This window comes from Perca flavescens, chromosome 2 (genome assembly GCF_004354835.1).
Source record: "Perca flavescens isolate YP-PL-M2 chromosome 2, PFLA_1.0, whole genome shotgun sequence".
NCBI lineage: Eukaryota > Metazoa > Chordata > Actinopteri > Perciformes > Percidae > Perca > Perca flavescens.
The window spans coordinates 10,374,726-10,398,333 of NC_041332.1; the positions used below are offsets into that span (position 1 = coordinate 10,374,726).

The window sequence follows — 23,608 nt, forward strand, 5'->3', positions numbered from 1 at the left end:
GAGGTGGAGAGGTCAAACAAACACAGGACTTTCACCCAGGACAGCAGTGTTGGTGGCCCATTTGAAAATAAAGGTAAAAGGCAAGTCATTTTAACTTTACGTAGCAAAAGGAACTACGTCGCCCTCTATGTCAAGTGAGTTATTATATCATGTACGCTCACATGGAAGTCAAGTAACTAAGAAGACCAAAGAGCTCATTGTGGACTTCAGGAAGTCTAAAGCTAGCACAAACATCCCCCATTCCCATCAATGGGACTGAGGTGGAGCGTGTCCAGTACCAGCTTCAAGTTTCTGGGTGTCCACATCTCTGAGGACCTCTCTTGGACCCTCAACACCTCTACCCTGATCAAGAAGGCTCACCAGCGTCTCTTCTTTCTGAGGAGACTCAAGAAGGTCCACCTGTTTTTCTGCGGCTGTCACCCTTGTGAACTCTAGCTCTGCATCCCGGTGACAACCAACCAACTAAGCGCCCAACCCCCCTATCCCACCCATAGTGTTCTATTTATTTAGAAATGTACATACTGTAACTACACTTATACATAGCCATATTCTACTGCTCTTCATACTATTCATCCTGCACATACACTTATTCTTACTACTCTTATAATGTTACTGTTTCTGCACTACAGTGGTACTGTTTCCACACTGCACATAGCTGTACACACTGTACATATGTGTCTATATGGTTCATACTGAATATCCATACTTATTTTGCATACATCTATATTATTGTTACTACTATTCTAATGTTACTGCCTCTACATTGCACATATCTGTACATGTTGTTCATACATTGTTCATATTACATAGCCATATTTATTCTGTTCTTATAAGGTAACGGCATAACAAATTTATATTTAATTTATATTACTCTAAATCATCTTCTCTTAACTAACTGTACACTACTGTCTACGCTGCACTATATTTCTTGTCCTGTCTATACTTGAATATCACATTGCACTTTTCTGCTCTTTTTGCACTTCTGGTTGGAGGCAAACTGCATTTCGTTGTCTTTGTACTTGTACTCTGCACAATGATAATAAAGTTGAATCTAATCTAATCTAATCTAATGTAACAAATGCAAACTAATTTTAACCCGAACCGCAATCTTTTTCCAAATTTACCTTGGCAGTTTTGTTGCCTAAACCTAACCAAGTAGGCTTTGTGCATAAACCTAACCAAGTAGCTTTTGTGCATAAACCTAACCAAGCGTTAATGTGTTTAAAACTGTGACCTTTTACATTTAGAAATAAGGGCCTGCCACCGCTAGGGGCGCTAATTTATGAAACGCTCCTAAGTGTCGTTTTACAGGGTAGGAACAAAAAACGTATGTGGCCGTGTTAAAGAATGACTTATTACGTAGGAAAACATTTTTGCACAATTCTTTTGTCGGGCAGGTGCGTATGATATGATTAAAAGTAGCAGATCAGAAGCTTAGAGAAAGTCCCCTAAAACCTGAACTAGGCTAAATTACACATCTAAATCAACCAGTGCTCGTTTAACTAACAGCTTGTCTACTGTGCATGTTGGAAATGCACTAGCCTCCGCTAGTCCGGGCTGATGATCCAGGAAGCTGTTCAGATGTCCTGTTTCCCAATAGAGCTTTTCAGATCTCCACTCGAAGCTTAAAGTATTTACAACACTGCAGTCTGCTTTTCTTCTAGCAAAGCCTCCCTGAGGATGCATTTCCACTAATGGGAGAGATATGGCCAAACAGATGGAGCTGGCATGCTGCAAACACCCTTGATCCACTGTCTCTGAGACTTAGAGATGGAGTTTTGCCTGCTAGTTTGATGTTTATTTTAAGAGAGTTGGACCATTTTGGGGGTTACATGTCAAATAACATTTCTCTCATAGGATTGAGTGGTTTAATTTTGAGCCAAGTCACTGGATGGTATTATTTGCAAAAAAAAAAAAAAAAAAAAAAAGGGGACATTACCCTGAAGAAATGAGACTAAGAAAAGGCATAATGTGCTTTGTGGTAAAAAAAAAAAAAAGAAGACATTTTGACATTTGAATATACAGGCTTCTGATTACACTTTTTCATTCTGAATATATTTCATTTTTCATAATCAAGTGTCTTTTTGTTGCTCAGTGACACAGAACAAAGAGATACTTGGTTAATGAATAAGTGAAATACTGTTTACAAATACAAACACACACATACACAGTTCAGCCTTAACAGCACGAGTGGTAGCACAGATTTAGCAGGCTATAAAGACAGATATTATACAGCTATTTACATAAACTGCTATGCAGTTTGAAGTCTCTGTAGGAATACATCATATTTGATCATTAAAACCCTCAATGCATTCCTGCATTTGGATATAAAGCACCTTTATTTTTAATTCTGATATGTTGGGATATTTTCAGGGTGAGTTCACCAAAATTACAAGAAAAATTCTAACCCTAGCAAGGCAGATCCTTTGAATTACATTTTTTTTAGGAGGTTTGACTGTTTTCATTGGTACTATTTATTCAGAAGAAAGCAGTCCCAATGGAAAATTTGGACCGTAAACACATCACTGTTTCTGGAATGATGCATTGCTTTGAGCACCACAACCAATATAAGGTTCATCTTTATAGGGAAGTCTTTTATTTTGGTAGTTCAGGATGTATGTAGGAAGAGATTTGGGAGAGAGGGCTCAGATTTGTTTGCACATGGGGGGAAGTATCCGACTTGTCATCAGCCATGACATTACACACCTGTGATGCGTCATGAGAACAACATTTTAAATGAGGATCAATTCTATGTTTTATTGTTTTAAAATGTTATGTATCAATTTTTTTTTTAACCCTAAACTAAAACCTGAACGGCCTACATCAGCAGCAGCATGATGCGCTATCAATGTATGTCCTCGGAACAAATGTGAAATCAGAGAAACTAAGTCCAGAGTTCCAAAGACTAATCTATAGAAATAATTGAAAATCTTATTTTAACTGAAGACGATTTTCTAATCAATTTCAAAAATTGTGAATCAAATCCAAAAGAACAATTGTAATTTTTGTAGCATATGTTATTTACATAGGACACTGTCTGACTGAAATTATTTTCTCCACATGGACTGGGATTGAGTCTCAGTTTCTTAGAATCTAGTGGACCTGTGAAATACTCTAAAGATAGGGCACATTAGGTGGACAAATGTCTAGCAGTACCTACAGTAAGTGTGCGAGACACCATAAGGGGTGAGTAGACCAATGTTTTTCTTTTGCAATTTGGGTGAACTAACCCTTTAAAGCTAAGTGTTCTTCTGAAAGGTACAAAAGAGGTTAAAAGTATGGACAGCAGTCCGTCCGAACACATTTAAACCTCTCTGTTCATAGCACTAATACATCATTGATTGCACAGATGCAGGATTCCTGATAAGTGATGTAACTTGTGTTTATACACAACGTCCCTGAAATGAGTGGAGAGGAAAAGTAGCACAGCACAGAAGTAGGAAAAAATAATTTACTTTGTACAAAAGTGTATTTCTAGTGCAAAGGAAGTAAACGATTCTTCCTAATTGTGTGCTGTGCTACCTGTCTCTTTTTTTATTGTTCCTTTTGATACTAATATTTTTGGGCAGTCCTTATTTAAGAAAGCACAGTATATTCCTCTCCAAGCTGAACAGTTTTTTTTTTTTTTTTTTTTTTTTTTTGATAAGCACCAAACTTGTAATGTCCTCTGTTTAGTTGAGTTCAGTCTCCTCTGTTCACTTTCTTGGCATGAAGCAGTATCCATTGCAAAAAGACCCAAAAAATCCAACCCAAAGATTCTGCCACCTCTCACGTTATTCCCTCTCTTGTAGGGCTGGGTATCGTTCAAACATATTCAATACCGGTACCGATACCCAATACCGTGACTTTGATACCGGTTCGTAAACGATACTTTTTTTTATGCTAATTTTATAAAACAAAAATAAATTACAACATTACACATTATACGGCGCAGATCTTTTTATTTATGTTTCAGCTCCTCCTATGTGAGCCCGTCTCTGTGTAACGTAGAGTTTTTACGGTGTGTCTCTACGACGTGTCTCTACAGCATGTCTCTATACAACGTGTAACGTTAGACAGCCGTTAGAAATCACCAACATTATTAGATCTTGGTAGAACCATGTGGCATGCTGATTGGCTCACTGACGCTGATGAGAATTGAGATTGAAATTGGGTATTGAATGACGAGGCATTTTTCGAACTCAATACTTAAGAGGCAATTCGGTCGGTGCCTAAAAAGTATTGAATTTGGTACCCAGCCCTACTCCCTTCCCATTTTTTTTTTTTTTTTTTTTTTTTTTTTTTTACTGGATGCTTGGTGCCAAGAGGTATCCATTGAAGGTGATGTAAACATCCACGTCGTCACTGTAAATGGCGTTCTCCCTCTCCCTCTTGTAGAGTCGCACCCAGACCTCGTCATTCAGAGCCAGGTCCATCATGACACTCTGGCTCTGCATGATGGACCTCTCGCTGGGCTGAGCGTACAGGATCACCTGCTCCTTGTCGTTGTGCATCAGGTGGAGGTAGGTCTCCTTAAAGTTCCAGGTGTGGATGTTAACGTTGAAGAAGTAGATCCCCGGCACGTAGCAGTAGAACTTGCCTTTGAACATGTTGAAGTGGCCGTGGAGGTTGACGAACACCGTGTCGAACACCAGCGCCTGGTAGTAGTCCACGCTGTGCAGGGACTTGCGGCGTCCCACCGAGAAGGAGGAGTGAGGGATCTTGCAGGCGTCTCCGGGGGCGCCCGCCTGGCCTTTGGTGCCTTTAGAGCCCATGGGTCCTCGGACGCCGGGGGGTCCCTCTAAGCCGGGTTTCCCAGGTGTACCCTTGTCGCCTCTGTCTCCTTTATCACCTGCGTGGACAAACAGAAACACAGATGGAAAAAAATTGTTATTTAACTTCAGTGGTGGAAAGTAACTAAGTACATTAACTGAAGTATTGTACTTAAGTTGTTGGTTTTTTTTAAGTACTTTCCACTTTATGCTACTTCCTACTTCTACTCCACTCCATTTCAGAGGGGAATATCATACTTCACTACACTCACTTTACAGATTAAGACTTTACTTCTAATAAGATTATAAAATATACAACAGATAGTAGAAGTAATTTTGCTTTAAATATTTAAAACATTTTGCACTAGTAAGGAAAGGATGTGAGTACTTCTTCCACCACTTTGTACTTTGGGTGTTAATAGGAAAATATTAATATTTTAGCTTTTATTAGATATTTTTACATAGAAGAGAATAGTAATGCTTTCTGTGATCATATTTTGCCAGTTGAAATGGAAATTAGTCATCATTGTGCCCATTAACAGTCAAGGCTGGTCCAGACAGACTACATTATTTTGTCCCCAATTGGCTATAATGCAGCTCTTACTGAGAAAAGACAAAACCGATCAGTTCATTTTGACATGCCCACAATGCCGTTAAGATTTTATTGTCATTGATAACGGTTACAAATCCAGAAATGGAAACAAATTGTTGCAAAGCTTTCACATCAAATGTGCCAGGAGTTGTAAAATGCTCCGTCATAACCAGTTTTTATGTAGCCTATTCTATGACCTTTATATACTTCTACTGAGGACCAGTAGGAACTGCAATAACATTTGTATAATTTATTTCTGTAAGAGGGAAGATTTTGCAATACCAAAGGGCAAGAGAAAGTTCTTCTGTTGTTTATGCGTTGCTCTAATGTTTATGCTCATCATATTTTTTTTATATTTTGTCTGAAAGGAAAATTGTCTCACTACAATATACTTTGGAGACCAATTGATACCTTACATAGATCTTTTAATTTCATAGGATAGCTTTACAGTAAAAACAGAGCCTGCTACAGGCGCTTAAACAGCCAATGTCGGCCAAGATTGCCGCCCCCCCCGGGACTCAGCGAGTTAAGATGCTTCTCCTAAATGAATTTCCCTTTACCTTTATACAACACAATTAAAGTTTGATTCAAATGAAAGGCTGTAAGTCTATGAAATACAAAAAAACTAGTCCCACTGCCAGGCAGGGGCAGAGTGGAATCAAAAAATATACCGGAATGAATGTTCGGAAGTAAGAAGCTGTTGCAGCACGCCATACGGGTTGAGCAGAGGCTGCACAGTTTGACCAGCGGGCAGTGACCCGGCTGTGGGCATCAGACCGGCCCACTGGGAAAAGTCCTGACTCTCCTGACTGCCACTCTGCCTCTGCTGCCAGGGCTTTAAATTGACACCCGCCAAATACGGGTAAAAATAAAGTTTGCCGGGGAACATTGTAAAGTTACTAGGCAAGGTGGCCGGTGATGAATGAAGCAAACAACAACAATGCGTCTGTTTAAACCGGCAGTCTGCAGAAAACAAGTCAGCCTTACAAGATTGGTATGTTTTCCACCAAGATATGTGGGCGTTTTTGTGTGCGTTTGGTTTGGAACCATAATCTTTTACTGGCAACACTGCTTTTAGTACTAATCCTACATTTCCCATGAACACTATGTCGTGACGTGTCATAGAACCGTTGGCTACGCGCCTAGCGTGTGTGGTATCGATTACGAGCAACGCTGAAACGGGGAAGACGAACAGAACGGCATGAAACAAACCAGAGGAGCTGAAATTAAGTAGTTAAATTAGTTAGGATAAAAAAAATAAAAAAACATGTGGCTAGTGGAAAATCTGATTGGCTGGTAACTTTAAAAATCTACTAGCAATGTTGTCTGGTAATCCAAAAAGTTAATTTAAATCCTTGCCCACTACTGTATTTCCTATTGTAAGATGTTCTTTATGGTCAACAGGGTGGAAACATTGCTGCCCAGTCAGTGAAAACCATGCATCTCCAAACAGTTATTTTACAATCTTCAGTTACATTTCCCTACTTCCTCACTTCATCACACAGCTGAAAACGACAGCAAGCTCTGAAAATGATTAATGACCTTATGTAGTCCTCCTGTCACCACTCCTGACTGAAATATAAGTGAGTGTTTGTTACTGTTTCAAGTACCCCTTTCTGGTCTACATATCCTTGCCTCTGCTGAATTATTTTTTTATCCCCGGTGGGTATCCCCCTCAAAGTAAGCAATGCTACTTCACCAATAGACCATATACCTAAAATAAAAGTATTTTAAAGTGCTCATATTATGCTTTTTGGCATTTTCCCTTTCCTTTATTGTGTTATATATCCTTTTTATGCATGTAGTAGGCTTCCAAAGTGAAAAAGTCCAAACTCCACCCCGAAGGGACTTACCATCTCCAACAGAAAACACTGTTCACAAACTGCTCCAAACAGCTCTACTGTAGTCCAGCCTTTACTTCAGAGACGAATGTGCGTTACCTTGTAACACACGTTATAATGCTCGCCTAGCTGCTAGCGTGGCACACCCTCATACTCTGCTTCTGACTGGCTAGTAGTCCTTACCTAGCTACTGCACATGTGTGACTCCCAACAAAGATGGAACAGAAGTGAGATGCCCCACTCTGTAGCAAAAACAGAGAGCTCAACACACAGGGTGAAAAGAGGAGCTGCAGCAATGTGCAGTATGACAAAAATATGGTGTTTTCTGAAAATGTAACCATGTAAACCTATTCTGATATAACCTCTAAATACAATTATGAACCTGAAAATGAGCATAATAAAAGCAAGTAAAGCGCTGTAATGTGAACACATAGAACGATAAAATCTGCTGCCGTTTCCTGGTCATATTTAGCTGCTACAGAGCTCTGGGATGCCGGCTACCAGCAGCAGTTGTTTAGCCGCCAACATGAGCCTGCGAGCCGGCTACGGGCACCGCCAGATGACGGTCTTTTCAGAGGCCACGTAGTTGAGTTTAACCAGAAAAAGTTAGCGTCATGTGGCGATGACAGATACATTTAGACAATAAAACAACTAGTTAAGTTTAGGAAAAAAGATTGTGGTTAAAACACTCCCGAGGAAGGAACGAGCGCTTCCTGGAGGAACGTATTTTGTTTTGAACTCCGCTCTCCGGCTTGAAGCACCGTTTTATGTTGACACCAGCTTGTGCTATTACATTTTGAGATTATTTTCCATTGGATCTTGAAGTTCATAAATTAGTGTTTTGACATGGCTGGCCGAGTGGCACTATATCCACGGTATTGACAGGGGGATTTCATTCTTGCATGTTTTGTTTCGTTGTGCATGATCAAAAAACACCCCCCTCTGCATTTTTTCACAAATCACACCGTGGTTGTTGGTGACAGTTGTCTACATTTTTTAAAGAAATCTTGCTCTGCTGTCTGGATCAGCAGTTAAACACCTCTGGGTTGGGTAAACCACACAGGAAGAACCACTGCCCTCACTTCCTGGAGCTCCTGAGGTAAACACCGGTGATCCTCTGGACAGATGTACAATTATCTGTCCAGCTGTGACCAGCGTCTACACAAAGAGCCCTGAAGAGAGTTAAGACAGTGTCCACAAACAGCAGCTTGGCAGCACCTCTACACTAGATGGCCATATATGGGACTGATCCTCGGTCCTGAAATCAAAAAACAAACTCATGCCCATGTAACATTCTGACCTTTCTTCCTCTTTGAATCACAAACAAACGAAATATAGGACACCGTAAACACTGAGGAATGAGAAAGGCGACAACCCTAAAAATGTAAAATAACAAAACCTGTATTTATGTACAGTTCATATACTATACAATTTACATACAGGGTATATTATACATAAATAAACTATATACAAGTTGGCCATGACCCAGAAGTCGTTCATTGAACATTATTGAAAGAATGAACTGTTCTGCAAGGTCTAGAACATCATTGAAAGAAAGAGATCATAAATCACAGAAAAAAGCACTACATTGTATCAAATCATAATATTTTAGAATAGCAATGCTAACGGGATAGCATAACATCTGAACAATTTATGATATGAGATCCGGAAGTCCGTGCTGAGTAAGGGCACATTCGGTATTTATGGAATGGACCACTGCAGGAAAATAGGGGAGGGTCATGTCTTTTTATTCTTTGTTGAGGGGAGGGTCACCCAACATTTTATAGTCTAGGAGGGAGGGTCACACAACTTTTGTATTCATGTAAACTTCAAAATGGCTTGTTTGGTGCATATTTATCCATGTAGCTCTCAGTCTCGGCCCCCGCTACCAGATGGGTCTGACCCATGAGTTTGCTGTGGGGCAGAGGGAGCACAAGGGCGAATTGTTAAATTGTTACAATGTAATTTAAAATCTGCTCTAAAAATAAACATATATGTTTTGGAATATAATGGTCAGCTTCGGCAGCTTTACCTGTGTGCTAAAATAAATGTGCTAAAATATACAATGACTGAGGAAGCCTAGTGATGAGTCCATAGCAACCAGTTTGTGTGTTGAATGTTACCCAGAGTGCTTTGTTGAATGCTCTCAATGTTTTATTGCTTTATTTCATGTGAATACTAGTTTACTAGAGGAGTAATTTAGTATTTGAAGTAATGCAGTAATGCATGAAGTGTGCATTTAGTTTCCATGCTTATTGTGTTTCCACAACTATGTCAGTGAGTAAATCTACTGAAATGGCCACCACACCATAAGAGAGGAGTGGGATGTATAAGATGAGAATGCATGTCATGGCTATAAAAAATAAGTGCCATCTGCACATCTTTACCAAGTGCTAACCAGTGCAGAAGGCATCCATAAATTGATGCAATCATTTTGGAGGGTCATAGAAATTCTTTTGCTGGCAAAAGGAGGGTCAAGTCTATTTTTACTAAAGGTCCCAAAACTTCTCCAGTGTCTCTTTACATAAATAACAAACAGTCCCTAACAGCCTATAACTTGTACTCATAAGCTTACAGACGACAAAGGGAAAAATCTCAAACCCAATATAAGAGTGCGCATTTTGTGACTCAACTGTACTTAAGCCGACCTTCTGAGCCTTCTGAATATTTTAACGCTGTGTAAAATATAATTTAATCCTGTGAACGTAGATGGCATGTCAAAACTGTGTGGGTGCAGAAGCGCCTTCATCATTGACTGTGGCTTCTGGTTTCTTTTGAGAAATGTGGCTGACTGCACTCTACAAATTGAGATTGGCTGACTGATTGATTTTGGGTCACACTGTTTAAATCCAATCACCGCAGCTATCGCTTTGGAAACCCAACCACGCACACTCACGCTCACACACACACGCACATGCACACGCACGCACACACACACACACGCACACACACACACACGCACGCACGCACACACACACACACACACACACACACACACACACACACACACACACACACAGTGCGTTTCACTATCTTTGTGGGTACTTCTCATTGACATAATGCATTCCCTAGCCCCTTACCCTAACCTTAACCATCACAACTAAATGCCTAACCTTAACCCTTACCCTCACCCTAACCATAACCTAATTCTATTCCTAATCCTACAACCAAGTCATAACCCTCAAACAGCCCTTTAAACTTGTGGGGTCCAGCATTTTGGCCCGATAAAGCTGTCCGGACCCCACAAGTATACTGGACTCCCGGTTTTTGGACCCCACAAATATAGTTAAACAAGAACACACACACACACACACAACATGCAAACATAGAAAGCACTCACACACTCAAAAGAAAATCAGGCTTTATTGTTTTGCAGTGAGTGAGTCATAGCAACACACAGAAGAAAAAGGAGTGTTTGTGTGTATTATTTGTGTTCCTTGCAACAGCACAACGGACCAAAGCTTAGTGTGTGCATGAGTGTGTGACGATGATCCTGTGCGTTTGTGCATGTATGTGTGTTTTCTGCCACATAAGCAAGTTCAGTGCCAGGTGAAAGCATCTGTTGGGACCTCCCTCATTGCACAGCTGCAATACACTATCACTGTATACGGTTTCATTGCCTCATTTGTAAGGAAGAGTAACAATTCGAGACTCAAATACAACTCATCAATCTCCGAGATCGAAAGCTCTCAAAAGCTGAGGTTATAACCTTTTTTTCTTCAAACTAAAGGTCCTTTTTCATTTTCCATCCATGTAATCAAACACTTTGAACAAAGCCTGACCCTAAACCTACTCCTAAAACACAGGGCTTTTAAGTGGGGGAGCAGAGTTTGTTTCCCAGAAGAAGTTAAGTGGAAAACAAAAGACTTTCACCCAGGAAACGTGTGTTCGTGTCCGGGGAGTACGGCTTAAGGGAACCAGTTGTTTTAACACAGAGCCACACAGAGCCACACACTTTTTTTTCTAATCTTAGCCAGTCTTTTTGGTGCCTAAACTTGACTATCGCCACGTGATAGTCAAGTTTTTGTGGCTAAACTTAACTTCACCCTCATGTGACTGGTCAGCGGTCGCTTAATTTCCTAAGATACCATACCAAGTGTTTATCATAGAAACCCGTTCATGATAATGCATTGGTGTGTGACAACACAGAGAGAAAAAAAGATTGTTCTTTCCATGGTTCAGCAGTTGGACTGGTTTCCGGGGTTGATTGTGTGTCAGAACAGACTTGGCATTTTCGGTTATTAAGCAGAAAAAGTGTGATGACACATCGTTTGGACCGCTCTGGTTGAGTTGGCCACAAAGGCTCTGATATTAAATACACATGTTCTTGCAAATCCCTCTCTGTGCAGTTTTTGGATATCATAAAATCCTTGTATCTTACAGTAAATCCCTTATCTCTTGTCAATTTTTTTCTATCTCTTTGTGTTTCCAATGGGCTTAAACACACACATTTGCACATACAAATAAGGCCACACAAATGCCGAAACACATAATTGTCATCTCATACAAGCTGTCTCAGTTTTGAGTGTAACAGGGCTCACTGGGAGTGCGGGGAATTCAGTCAATCAATGTGTAACAAGTAGAGGTCTTATCAGGTCCACACAGTTCCTGAAGGCCAGGTCAAAATGATATTCTGTCTAATCTTGTGATTGGGTTTTTATGTGGTTTGTAGATAGATATTTGACTGAAAAAAGCAATGCTTTGACCCTACCAGGTTCGTTAAAAATGTTCCAGTCAAAAAAGAAAAACATTTTTGGAGCTATGATCCAGTTTGCATCTACTTTTTGCCTTTGAGATATATTTTGTCAAGTAAAATGTAATTCTTCCTTACACTTCCTTTACTTTAGAGCTAACATCAATTCATTTGTTGATATGCATTTTCTATGAAAGACATAAAAGTGATTAAATTCTATGTTATTTGGCAATCTGGTTCCTTCAAAAAAAAGAAAATTAAAAAAGATAATTTTCGTGGAGTGTCTAATTTCCTTTTTAAAGACAGTCTAATTTGTCATTTCAACTCTACTTAGCCATCAATGCATGGTTACCCTTCAGCAGCACTGTTCCATTATGACATACATGATTACTCTTCTGATTAGAAAGTCACCTTGCCAGACACACTGCCATCTGGATAAGCAGAAGCTGAGGTCTGATTAAGGAAATGTAGCTTGAAGCAGGGAGATGGCAACACAGACATTTGAGGAGGGATGGTGTATGGTGAATGAACATGCAACCGCAACACTGAATTGTTGCTTAAAGCACAGCACCTAAAAGACAAATACATGACAATGGCTGACGTCCCATGTTACATCCCTCAGAAGTTAGAAGATAAACTGGAAACGGAAAACTGGGGATCTGCCAATTCATTGGGCTAGGGTACTGTCAATCTGACAATTGGGATTTCCATTGGCTCAGAGTACTGTCACTTGGCTGGCTGTTCTGCCAGTATCCCCAGCCCTTGTCACATGACCAATTAATGTTTGCATTATGACTATCCAAAATTCCGATATAATGGAACCAGCACTAAAATTGTTTTTGTTTTTTAAAGGCAGACTGAGCCTATAGAAAATGTGTTTTATATATTGAAAACAAGTGTAATTAATAATGAATATTATGTTTTATTTAGCAAAATTACATTGTGTTGTTCTATCCTATCCAATATTTCCTATATTTCTAAACAATTTCCAATGCTATAATCCCCCCCCACTGACTGATTATTGGTTCCTCCCCTCCCCCCCACCCCACTTAAAAAATCGTGGAATCGCCCCTCTCTGGTACCTTTGAGGATGGTCATGTTGATAACAGTGCGGACCTCAGGCAGCTGATATTGCCCCGTGGCTGCTGGCGGCTCCAGGTGGTCGCAGCACCGTCTACAGACTCTGGAAGGAGGTCTGGAGGGGGAGGGGACACAGCAAGCCAGGGGGAGGAGCAAAAGCAGCCTCAAACACACTGCCAACATGGCTGTCACAACCTGGGAGTGGAATGAAGCAGAAAGGAAGGAGAGTGGAAAAGTTATATGTAGGTGGAGTTGAAGGTCTGTTGTGGCTGTATGTCCGTATGAAGTCAGAGCAAAGGAAGACACTTATGGATCCATGTGACCCTAAAAGCCATCACATAATCGGCTTAGATTCTTTTTTTTTTATAGTGAGGCTCTTGCTTCCACTCTTCTCCAAAATAAGTTCTGCAACAAGCTAGCTAAATCCCCAAACCAATACCTTTGGGTCAGTTTTGTTGTTTGTTGGTGTATTTTCCACATCCCAGTTATCCCAAGAGCTAGAATTTGAGGGTTTTCAGTGCGTTCCATTTGTACTTGGAAGTCAGATTTTCCGAGGTCAAAGTCATGGATATGTCCAAATGTTCACAACTTTGTTAGCTAGCTATCAAAATGCTCATCTTTGATAAACATAAGTCCTTCAAACCTAATCTCTGGCAGCTGTTGAAAGGTTTCTGGGAAACGTAAGGAAATCAATAATCAGACAAGATGGGGTATTCTGATACAATTCAGCACTACGTAACTCCTGGCATAATTGAACATCACGGACTGATGACAGGTCGCAATATCCATATCTGAGGGGGTGTTTTCCCCTTTTAAGCACATAAAAAATGTGGCATGAAAGTCAAAGCCAAAGATGACCTTTTATTATCTTTTGACTCAAGAGTTGTCATGGGAGCCAGAGGACATGGATTAAGAAATATAAACCCAGGAGGAAATCTATAGATTTAAAAAAAAAAAAAAAAAAAAAAAAAAGGAGGGAGTTATGTTTCCTTAAATACATACACACATACACACCTGGACTTGATTGGTTGTGAAAATATCAGCGGCGTTTTGATTCCCTCCACATGAGTTCAAACACTTTCACATACGTTTCCAAGGACACTATGTGCTGCCGAACCTGTTGCTCTTGGCACACCTCCTCTGTCGGTCCAGATCCACACACAAACGTCTCTCTAATTGTTCTCTGTGACACACATTCTGCAACACCACAAATTAAAAGCAAGGAGAGAAAAAATAATGGAACCCGCAACCCACTGAGTCACACACCATTATGTGGCATGAAACCCAACTGGGCATCCCTACAATACTAGATGTATAGACTTTGCTTTGATGGTATGTTGTAATATCTTATTAAAATGGCTATAATTAACATTATATTATTCATTCTTATAATCTGGATCCCATGATTACTTGTATGTGAAATTGGTCTGTTCTAAACCCCCAAATAATGATCACATTATGCATTTTCCGGCTGTGCAACTTTTCTGTTTTGGTTCCGTCTAACCGCTCTTCTAGCTTTGTTTTTGGTCACAGCAGGCAGCGAATAGCTCTAACCCCACTGTAACCATAACCCTGCCTACCTCTGACCAGCAAACAGACGAAGTGGCGCATTTAGCAGCTAAAGAGCCCGATATTTCCCTCAGGATCTAGAGAAGACCAAAAATCTAGCTAAGGGGATATTGGACATACATTCACCAGGTGTACAGAATCATATGAATAGGCCTACTAATGTTGCTGATTGCTGCATGTGCACAGTAAATAGCCAACTATTTGCTAACACGTTCACTTTACAAACTTGATAATATGTCAGTGGCGTTCACAGCAGCTGGTTTCTGCTGCCCCCAAGTGGCCAAAAAGTCAGTTAATGCAGGTTTAAGTGTACACAGTATATTTGAAGATGTAATCAGTGATCAGCATGTAATGTAAATCAGTCTCACTGCAGTCTCACACACAACCTTTCATCTCGCCCATATTGTTTAACAGCTCTTTTTATACAAAGACTAACATTAGAAAATAACCAAATTAAATAATTAAGGCTGTATGTATTTACTCATTTTTTGGCCACACAGGGGCAGAAGAACTAAAGGAAAATTACATATTACTGTATCATAAAGTTTTAATGAATGACAAATTAGCAAGCGGTTACCTATTCACAGATATGCAATGCCGAGTTAGTTACCTGACAAATGTTATTCCAATATTCATTCCTTTCAAGCTCTGTTTTGGTTTCACCATCTTCTGCGAGAAATATCTCAGTCTCTAGATGCTAGATGCTGCACTCTGTTCACCAAGCCAGTCTCGTTGTCTGTTTGGTGCTGGCCAGGCAGTGTGCAGTGGCTTTATCAGAGTTTATTTGCTGAAAACAGCTGCACAGTGCTGTGGGAAACACAGTTGATGAAAATGGAATTTGATGACCACGCAACCAAAACAATCAGCCATAACAATCACCAGAAAAATGTGAGCTGTCTTTCTACTCTGTTCTCCGTCTTTTCCTATCATTCCTTTCTTTGTGTCTTTTCCCGTCTGCAGTGTATCTCATTTTCCCACTTTCTATCTCTCCTACTCCCACTTTTCTGACTCATCTGTTTTTATGCCACACATTCTTACGTTTAGCCTCAGAAATCCACACGCGTCAAACACAAATCCTCTGAAAAGCAAGACGGAGAAGAGAAACAAACAAAAAATAATACAGATGAGAGAGAGAAAAAACAATAAACAGAGGAGAAAAAAGATGAGAGAGATAACGGAGATATTCCCAGGGGTTTTTACAGTGATGGATGAATGGTAACTGGATTTGTGATGATGGATGGAGCATGACCGTGAGAGAACGAAACGACTGGAGCTCTTCCCCCGCGATATTGTTGATCCAACGACTGATCAAATATAATCATAACAGTTATTATCTGAATCTGCTTCCCTTTGTCAGCCAGATGTCAGAGGATACGTTTCTACTCACTTACGCATGAATGTTTCAGATTCATCATTTTAATTTACTGGACCCCACATGCCCCTGATTATTCACAATGGCCGCAACAATAGAAGCTTCAACTCCTTGTTCCCCAAATGTATTAACCATCAAAACTACACAAACTAAACCGCAACATGTGTGTCGTAGAGGAAAAGCCATCAGAACTAGCTGGATGTTGCAGCTTGGAAGTGCGGTGTGGAAAATATAACTTATTACTTGGATTTTTACTTATTTCTTTTAGAACTGTCAGTTGTGGATTCACTGCAGTTATTTTTTTTTCACCAGTGGGGGCTTACAGTAAATCTCTTGAATGTAACACATAGGTCTTAAGGCCGGGACACACCAGGCCGATAATCGGCCATTGGACAGTCTGGTGAGGTCAGTGACTCGAGTCTGTTTGGTGTGTCCCGTGCCGTCGTCAGTCTGGGGGGCTGTTGGCGTTCATTTTGGCCGACCTGACATGTTCAGTCGGCGGCAGGGCAGTCGGGACTCACCTGGAAATGGCGAGCGGAATGAGCCTGACTAGAGTCTCTCAACATCTGACGAAAATCTTCTAAACTGACCTTTGTTGAGCTGAAATGAAGACAGATTCAGCAACTGCACGGCCTATTTCTCGTTTAAAATGTTTTCGGAAACACGTTTCGGTGAACTATTTTAGTACAATATGAGATCGTATTCTGAACGAGCCGCCATGACAGTCTGGCTTTGAATTTCCGGAGAAAACAAACCCATGTGACGCGTTTGTCCAATCAGCTGGCGGTTTTCATTTCTTGGGCAACAATACAGAGTAGTGCTGCCTGCTGCTATGGAGACCTATTAGGTTTCTCAAGTCGGTGTCGCCTCAGTGTGTTCCGAGGCAGTTTTTTGGACCTCGGGGACCCGACTGATCTTTTCCACTGGCTTTTCTGTCGACGGTCAGCCGTCTGACTGCTGTGTCCTGGCTATTAAGGGAAACACAGTGCATCAATGTGCCTCAAAGCTACCCACACTGGTGGCAGAAGTCATTGTTTTTAACAATACTGACTTAGGAGCAAAGACTGCTGCAATGTAACTTAGATTGCAATGCATCTGTACAGCGGTTGGTGAGTGTGCAGCTGCAAAGATGAATCACTTAATCGATTAGTTGTCAACTTTTAAATGAATCGCCAACTATTTTGATAATCATTTACTCGGTTTGAGTCTTTTTTTTTTGTATAAATGAGATAATTCCGGCTTCTTAAATGTGAATATTTTCTGTTTTGTTTACTCCTCTGTTACAGTAAAGTAAATATCTTTGAGTTGTGGACGAAACAAGTCATTTAAGGACATTTTCTTGAGCGTTGGCAAACACTGATTGGCTTTTGTCACCGTTTTCTGAAATTTTATAAACAAACAACTAATCAATGAATTGAGAAAATCGTTACACGTTTATTTTACACGTCATCAATGTGTCATTAAACACAATTTCATAAGGTACAACGATCATATATAAGCCGCGTGAAATGGGGAACCCCAAATAAGCTACTAAAAGCTTTCCGTTAGTTGCAGCCCTGGGTAAGTGTGAAAGAAATTAGATGCTTTATGCATATGGTATAGCAGAGATGTATTTAGAAGAAGTTCCATAGAATGAAATGCCTGTAAAACTGAGCAGCATCTTGGAGTCCCATATAGTTTGTCTTATAAGCCCAATATGACCCTAATTTCTTTCAAATCTGTATGATGTGATTTGAGGCTAGACATTGTTGATTTCTGACACATCTAGTTTGTTTCTTTCCACACAGTCAATCACTCTCCATGCATGAGCAATCATACCTGCTATAGCCTGTGTCTAGTGTGGGTTTGGCCACATGTCATTAAAATACAATGTACAATAACAACACACATTAAAACAGATCCTGTCCTAAAAACAAATTTCATAAAGTGTGTGTAGAGTAGGTGTTTGTTGACACTCAGGTAACCTGATAAATTCCTGACACCTCCTTGTGACAGAAGATGAGAAGAAGCCAAAGGTGACCTCATGTTACCTCATCAACCCTCACCCCATCCTCACCCAAAACCCATCAGCACCGACATCCCTCCCCCCTGCCCTCCAGAGCCGTGTGCACAATTTGCTCCATGATGATGATGACAACACGCCGCTAATAAACTGAACACTCACTGCCACATAATAACCCGACCGCAACACATATGCAACAGTCATCATGAACCCATTTAGGAAGCCACGTCTACAACGCCAGAGCATCACTTTGGCATGCAACTGCAGTCCGGATAAATCACACACACACACACACACACACACACACACACACACACACACACACACACACACACACACACACACACACACACACACACACACACACAACTCAAATCACAAACACAGACACAAACGCCAGCGTACACTTTTAAGAAACCTGTCAGTGAGAGCGTGCACGGCGATGTTTGGGGTAACTTTTCGAAAAAGCTGCTGCTGAGTTGGCGACTTGTGAATAACTTCTTCAATGCTGCACGTCTCTGCAAGCACGCTAAACGCGCCGCTGGATGTTCCTTCTTCTTTTTTTTTCTTTTTTAGGCTCCCGAGGATTATTATGCAGAGTCGACGTCGGCCGTGAGACGGATTGTCATAAAGTCGTTGTCACATATCGTGTCAGAGTGTGTTCGCTTTTCTTACCTGGTGGAGTCTCTGCACAGCGGAGCAGGGGGGAAACGGCTGCTGTTGTCAGAATGAGAGAGCGAACTACTGAGGAGAAACCTCTCTCTCTCTCTCTCTCTCTCTTCCTCTTTCCCATATACTCTCTCTCTCTCCCTCTTTCCCATAGCCTATACACTCACTCTCTCTCTTTCTCTCTCTCTCTCCACACACACACACACACACACACACCTCTACCCCCTTCTCTCATCAAAGAATATAAGAAGTCAGTCTCTCTCTCTCGCTCTCTCTCCACACACACACACACACACACACACACACACACACACACACACACACACACACACACACACACACACACAGGACACACACTTCCACCCCCTTCTCTCATCAAAGAATATAATAAGTCAGTCTTTCTTTCTTCCCTTCCCCCCTTCTTGTCTTGCTTTTTTTCCTCCTGTACTTTCCCTCCATCCCTCCCTAAACTCTACATCCATCACTCTTAGGCTACTTAAAGATAGGCAAGACTGCAGACTGAAGTTTTATTACAGAGAGCATGAGGGAACTGTCACCACTCAAACTGAAATTCAGGTCAATTCTCTCTCTCTCTCTCTCTCTCTCTCTCTCTCTCTCTCTCTCTCTCTCTCTCTACTGTGTCCATGACACACAGAAACAGCTTTTCCTTTAATTTCTCCCATGCCTTCCAAATCGGCATGCCAAAAATAACTACATACAGTATTTGTATCACCTCTCCTAAACTCCCTCTGTAGTCCTTAAATCACAATCATATTGCTGTCATTTATATAAAGCTGTCATATTTTCCCCATTCTCATCGGACTCTCTGCGTAAAAGACCCTGTCAAGATAATCTGGCTAAGAAGATAAAGAAAAAGAGTAAAACAGGAAAAGTTAAACAGATACAGATCACAAATCCACATGATCACTGAACTGTGTTACTTTCCAATATATTTTTTTTTAAATGTTTCTGAATTAAAGTAAGTGGTTCACTCACTGTACTTAACATCCCATCTGTAGTTCCTGGTACGTTCGAGGAACAATCCAGTCTGAAACATGTGGTGCTGTTTTCCAGGCATACTTGCAATTATTCCAGCAGACATTTTGACATAACTAACATCTGAGTCCTGGGTGCCTAGCGGCCTAAAGTTCCAGTGGTCCCATGCATGTGGACATTTTTGGCTTAAATGTGCGGTCTAAAAAGGGCGCTGCGGACAGCACGTGTGGACTGAGCGATCAAAGCGGTCATAGCATAAATCACAGTGGCTCAAAGAACTGACTTCTTCTTCTCTGTAGCCAATTTTTGCAAAACGTATTGTTTCAAGATTATTTTTTTGCCCATTTTATATATATATATATATATATAGGACAGCTGAAGACATGAAAGGGGAGAGAATGACATGCAGCAAAGGGCCGCAGGGCGGAGTCGAACCCGCAGCCGCTGCGTTAAGGAGTAAACCTCTATGGGCGCCTGCTCTACCAGGTGAGTTACCCAGGTGCCCATGAAACACGTTTAAGGGCGACTCTAATGTAAAAAAATTGGTAACACTTTACTTGAAGGTATCTACATAAGAGTGACATAACACAGTCATGACACATGAACCCTAACCCTAACCTGTCATGACAAAAACCGAATGACACTTACTGACAGAAGCGTTATGTCATAAACGTTGATGACTTGTTTATAATGTTTATGACACGTTCATGACAGTGTCATGTCACTCTTATGTAGATACCTTCAAGTAAAGTGTAACCACCTTTTATGTCAAATTCAGCAAATATCCTTACAGTCCGCTATAGCTGTCCCTTCTGTGTGTGCTAAAAATAAAAAGTTATACGTAGTTCATTCAAAAGTTCCTCCACAGGCCTGGCTCTGTAAAAGGGAAACAAACAAAGTGCACTCGGAGCCACACAACACTATTCTGTTTGTGACAGGGGAAAGGCCATGGATTTATGAAGAGATAGGCTAGCTGATGCCAGAGGGGACGCTAAATCTGGCACATGCTAACCTTCTGAAGGAGCACTGATGGGAGGGAAGGATTTTTTTTTTTGTGGGTGTTGAGTCCCAATACCAACAGTATTTCTTCAGAATGACTCCACCGCAAGTGCCCAGTAAACAACTTTCAGGGACTTGGGACATGGTTATCTAGTTTTCTTATTATATCCAAGGCCAATAAAGAAAGGTTTAGACTCGTCTTTCTCCGTCTCTGTGTAGGCTACTTCCCATTTCTCCCTTCACCGTGTGTTCATCTTTCGCGCTGCGGCGCACTGTTATAAACCAAAAAGCTCAGCAACTTCCTCCGACAATCTCAGAGGTTTGTTGAGAGGCAATCTGGGATATACGCTGCAGTAAGTACAAAACTGAGAGCTGGCTAAGGGAATCATCCACAAAAAGAAAAACACCAAACAGCCCGAAAATTTGATGATAGTGTAAGAAGATCAACTGAGAAGCAGACTTGTGTGAAGTCAAACAGGAACAAAGTCACTCCATTTTTAATGGTCTTGCCCTGGAGCCACTTACATTGGTTGAAGCCCACGTGGAAGGAAGCCTGTGATGGTAAAAACACCTAATTATACGGCCAGCACACCCCCATAAAAACCATTTTTTACCAGCTGCACTTTACCAACTCGCTGCCTCTGTAAGTTCCTGTAGCATGCTTAAGGAGAGGGTCAGAAACTTGAAAACACAGACTCCAAGTCCATCCAACAGATTTATTATATGATGTCTCAGGTTGCTGGGGGTAGGTATTAACCAAATTCATCAGTATGTTTCAGTATATTTTTGGTTAATTATATCTTAGTGTATCTCTCTCTCTCTCTCTTGCTCCTCTTGTGTCCCATGCTCTCTACTGTAGCTATCCGTCACCCAGACTTCCCCCCTTTCCCTCAGGGTTTTGGCTGTGTTCTGCTTGTTCTGTTTCCTGTCGGCCTGCTCAGCTTCAAGAGCTGCCAACCAGATGCCACGGAGGCGAAAAGACAAAATACAGCAAACACATGAAGAAGAGTGACATCTCAATGTGTGGTAGGAGCCTGTAGTTCTACATTAAAAGAAAACATGTCCAAACAAAGAAAGAAAGATGCGGGAAAAACATCCAGGGATACACATTAGCACAAATTTACTACGCTATCACCAACCTTTTATGGACTAAATGTATGCAATACTTTAACTGGGACACTGTATTATTGGAGTTTTGAGTAATAGGTATTATAACAGTACATGACTAAACTATAAAATAAGCTGCTGGTTTGGGTTCTGCTTCATGTCTTTTGGCACCCTGGGGGCTTTAATTTTTTTCCAGGTTATGCTGTTTTTAGGATTTCTTTATGAAAATGGGGTTTGGGTTAGAGTTCATTGAATGCTACATCGTGCAGTCTCAGCTCAGGTCACAATTTAAAAAGAAATTGGAGTGAACTTGTGTCAATATTCCCGTAATAGGTTGGTGTAGGCGGGATCGGGTTTGTTTAGGAGTTGGATTTGGGTCAAGGGTGTAAGAGCCAAATATGTTGTTTCAAGTGTTCAGACTTTTGGTGTGATTTCTTGTATGTAAATTGGGTGTCGCTGTGGTATTACCTGGGTAGTTACGGTATCAGACCGAACAACTTTACAAAGGGTAAAGATCAAAAGGACTAGGTTTAGATTTAAGGTCAAGTGTGTGATAAAAAGAGTAATTAGGGGGTGAATGTGTTGCGCAGAGTTCTAGTAATTTTACACCTGTTGATGAAAACAGCTGGAATAAATTGGAAACACACACAACGATGAACGTGCACACACAAACACACACAGAGTATAATATGGATTGACAAGACCTGTATGTGGAATGATTCTATTGACTGCGTGGCACTGTGTGTGTGTGTGTGTGTGTGTGCTTGTGCGTGCGTGCGTGTGTGTGCACGTGCATGCGTGTGTGTTGCTCTATGAGCCTGAGTAGGCAATATTAGTGGAAGTTGCATTCATTACATCCCAAAAAGGTTTCGTTTCGTAAAATAAAACACAAATCATAATATTCATTTGCAACATTTAACATAATAAATCGCAAAGCACTAGTTGCAGCCTCTGTAACATTCCATTGTTTTTTTTTTAGACATCTTTATTTGGCAGCGAGCCAAGAATGCTAATGTTGCTCCATGTTTGCTGGATGAGTAGATTAGCAATAGTTTTTCCAATGCCATGTAATCAATCAAAAACAAATATCAGTCAAAGTTTAGTTTAACTGAACTGAAAAAATGATTCAACTAGATTGAAATTCAACTTAATGTGAATGAAAGTCAGACATCAAATTAAAAATATTTGCTTAAAACCAAACTTACAGAAAGTTGTAATGCTAATGATCAAATGATTAAAAAAGTACACCACTCTGAAACAACTCAAAACAGTGACCAACTGCATATAAAAATAAAAACAACAAAAAAACTCACAGAATTTGATGCTCAAACTCTTACGTTTATATTTATTGTGAATTTCAAAATGTAAGATCATTAAACTTAACTTAAACTTAACTTTCTTTCATTACTTCTTTTTTAGGAGTTCGCTCATAGTCACCTACCTCAATGATACCAGCATTTTTGAAGATTGTAAGAAAAAAAAAATGGATGTAGAAAAAGGTCTATTTGTTTCCTGTTTAAAACTAGACTATAATTTAATCCACATGTAATGTTAACTTCAATTGGTGAAACCCGCCGGTAGCGCTAGGATGATAAAAACCGGTGTACTTTTATTTTAACATCTGCAGCTGTGAGCTACAGTAGTAAAAGTCATTGTGGAGAAATATCCACTGTAAGTTTTGCAAGTGAATATGTGTTCCTCCAAGCGGCTCCACATATCACAGTATTCACAATCCATCTGCTACCTTGTTGTATGAATATAAAACTTTGATAATAACGGCTGTCTCTCTGTCACACTGTCTTTTGTTCTGTGTGTGTCTCTCTCTCTCTCTCTCTGCTCCGCTTTGTCTCTCGACATTACTTTTTGTATCGCAGAGTTGTATCATCTCCCAGCTCTGTGGGATACCTTTGGGTCTCATCTGTGGAAAGTCAGCATGG

General features: G+C 40.6%; 1 protein-coding gene across 4 annotated transcripts; it reads right to left on the reverse strand.

Moving 5' to 3' along the window:
• Positions 1-4,281: 4,281 nt before the first annotated feature.
• c1qtnf6b (C1q and TNF related 6b) lies at positions 4,282-19,610 on the reverse strand. Of its 4 annotated transcripts, XM_028604755.1 has the most exons (4): positions 18,576-18,684; positions 15,137-15,333; positions 12,960-13,152; positions 4,282-4,831 (listed from the first exon to the last, which is right to left on the reverse strand). In XM_028604755.1, exons 3-4 carry the CDS (start codon positions 13,138-13,140, stop codon positions 4,284-4,286), a joined length of 729 nt encoding a protein of 242 aa, XP_028460556.1. In that variant the 5' UTR covers positions 13,141-13,152; positions 15,137-15,333; positions 18,576-18,684; the 3' UTR covers positions 4,282-4,283. The 4 variants fall into 4 exon arrangements, with proteins under 4 accessions (XP_028460556.1, XP_028460539.1, XP_028460548.1 ...); XM_028604738.1 differs by lacking the exons at positions 15,137-15,333; positions 18,576-18,684 and adding an exon at positions 19,566-19,610; XM_028604747.1 differs by lacking the exon at positions 15,137-15,333.
• Positions 19,611-23,608: the final 3,998 nt, after the last annotated feature.

Coding starts and splice junctions, on each gene's coding strand:
- c1qtnf6b (XM_028604738.1), bottom strand. Junction 4,832..12,959: donor CAACATGACCATCCTCAAAG/GTACCAGAGAGG, acceptor TTGTCCACGCAG/GTGATAAAGGAGACAGAGGC.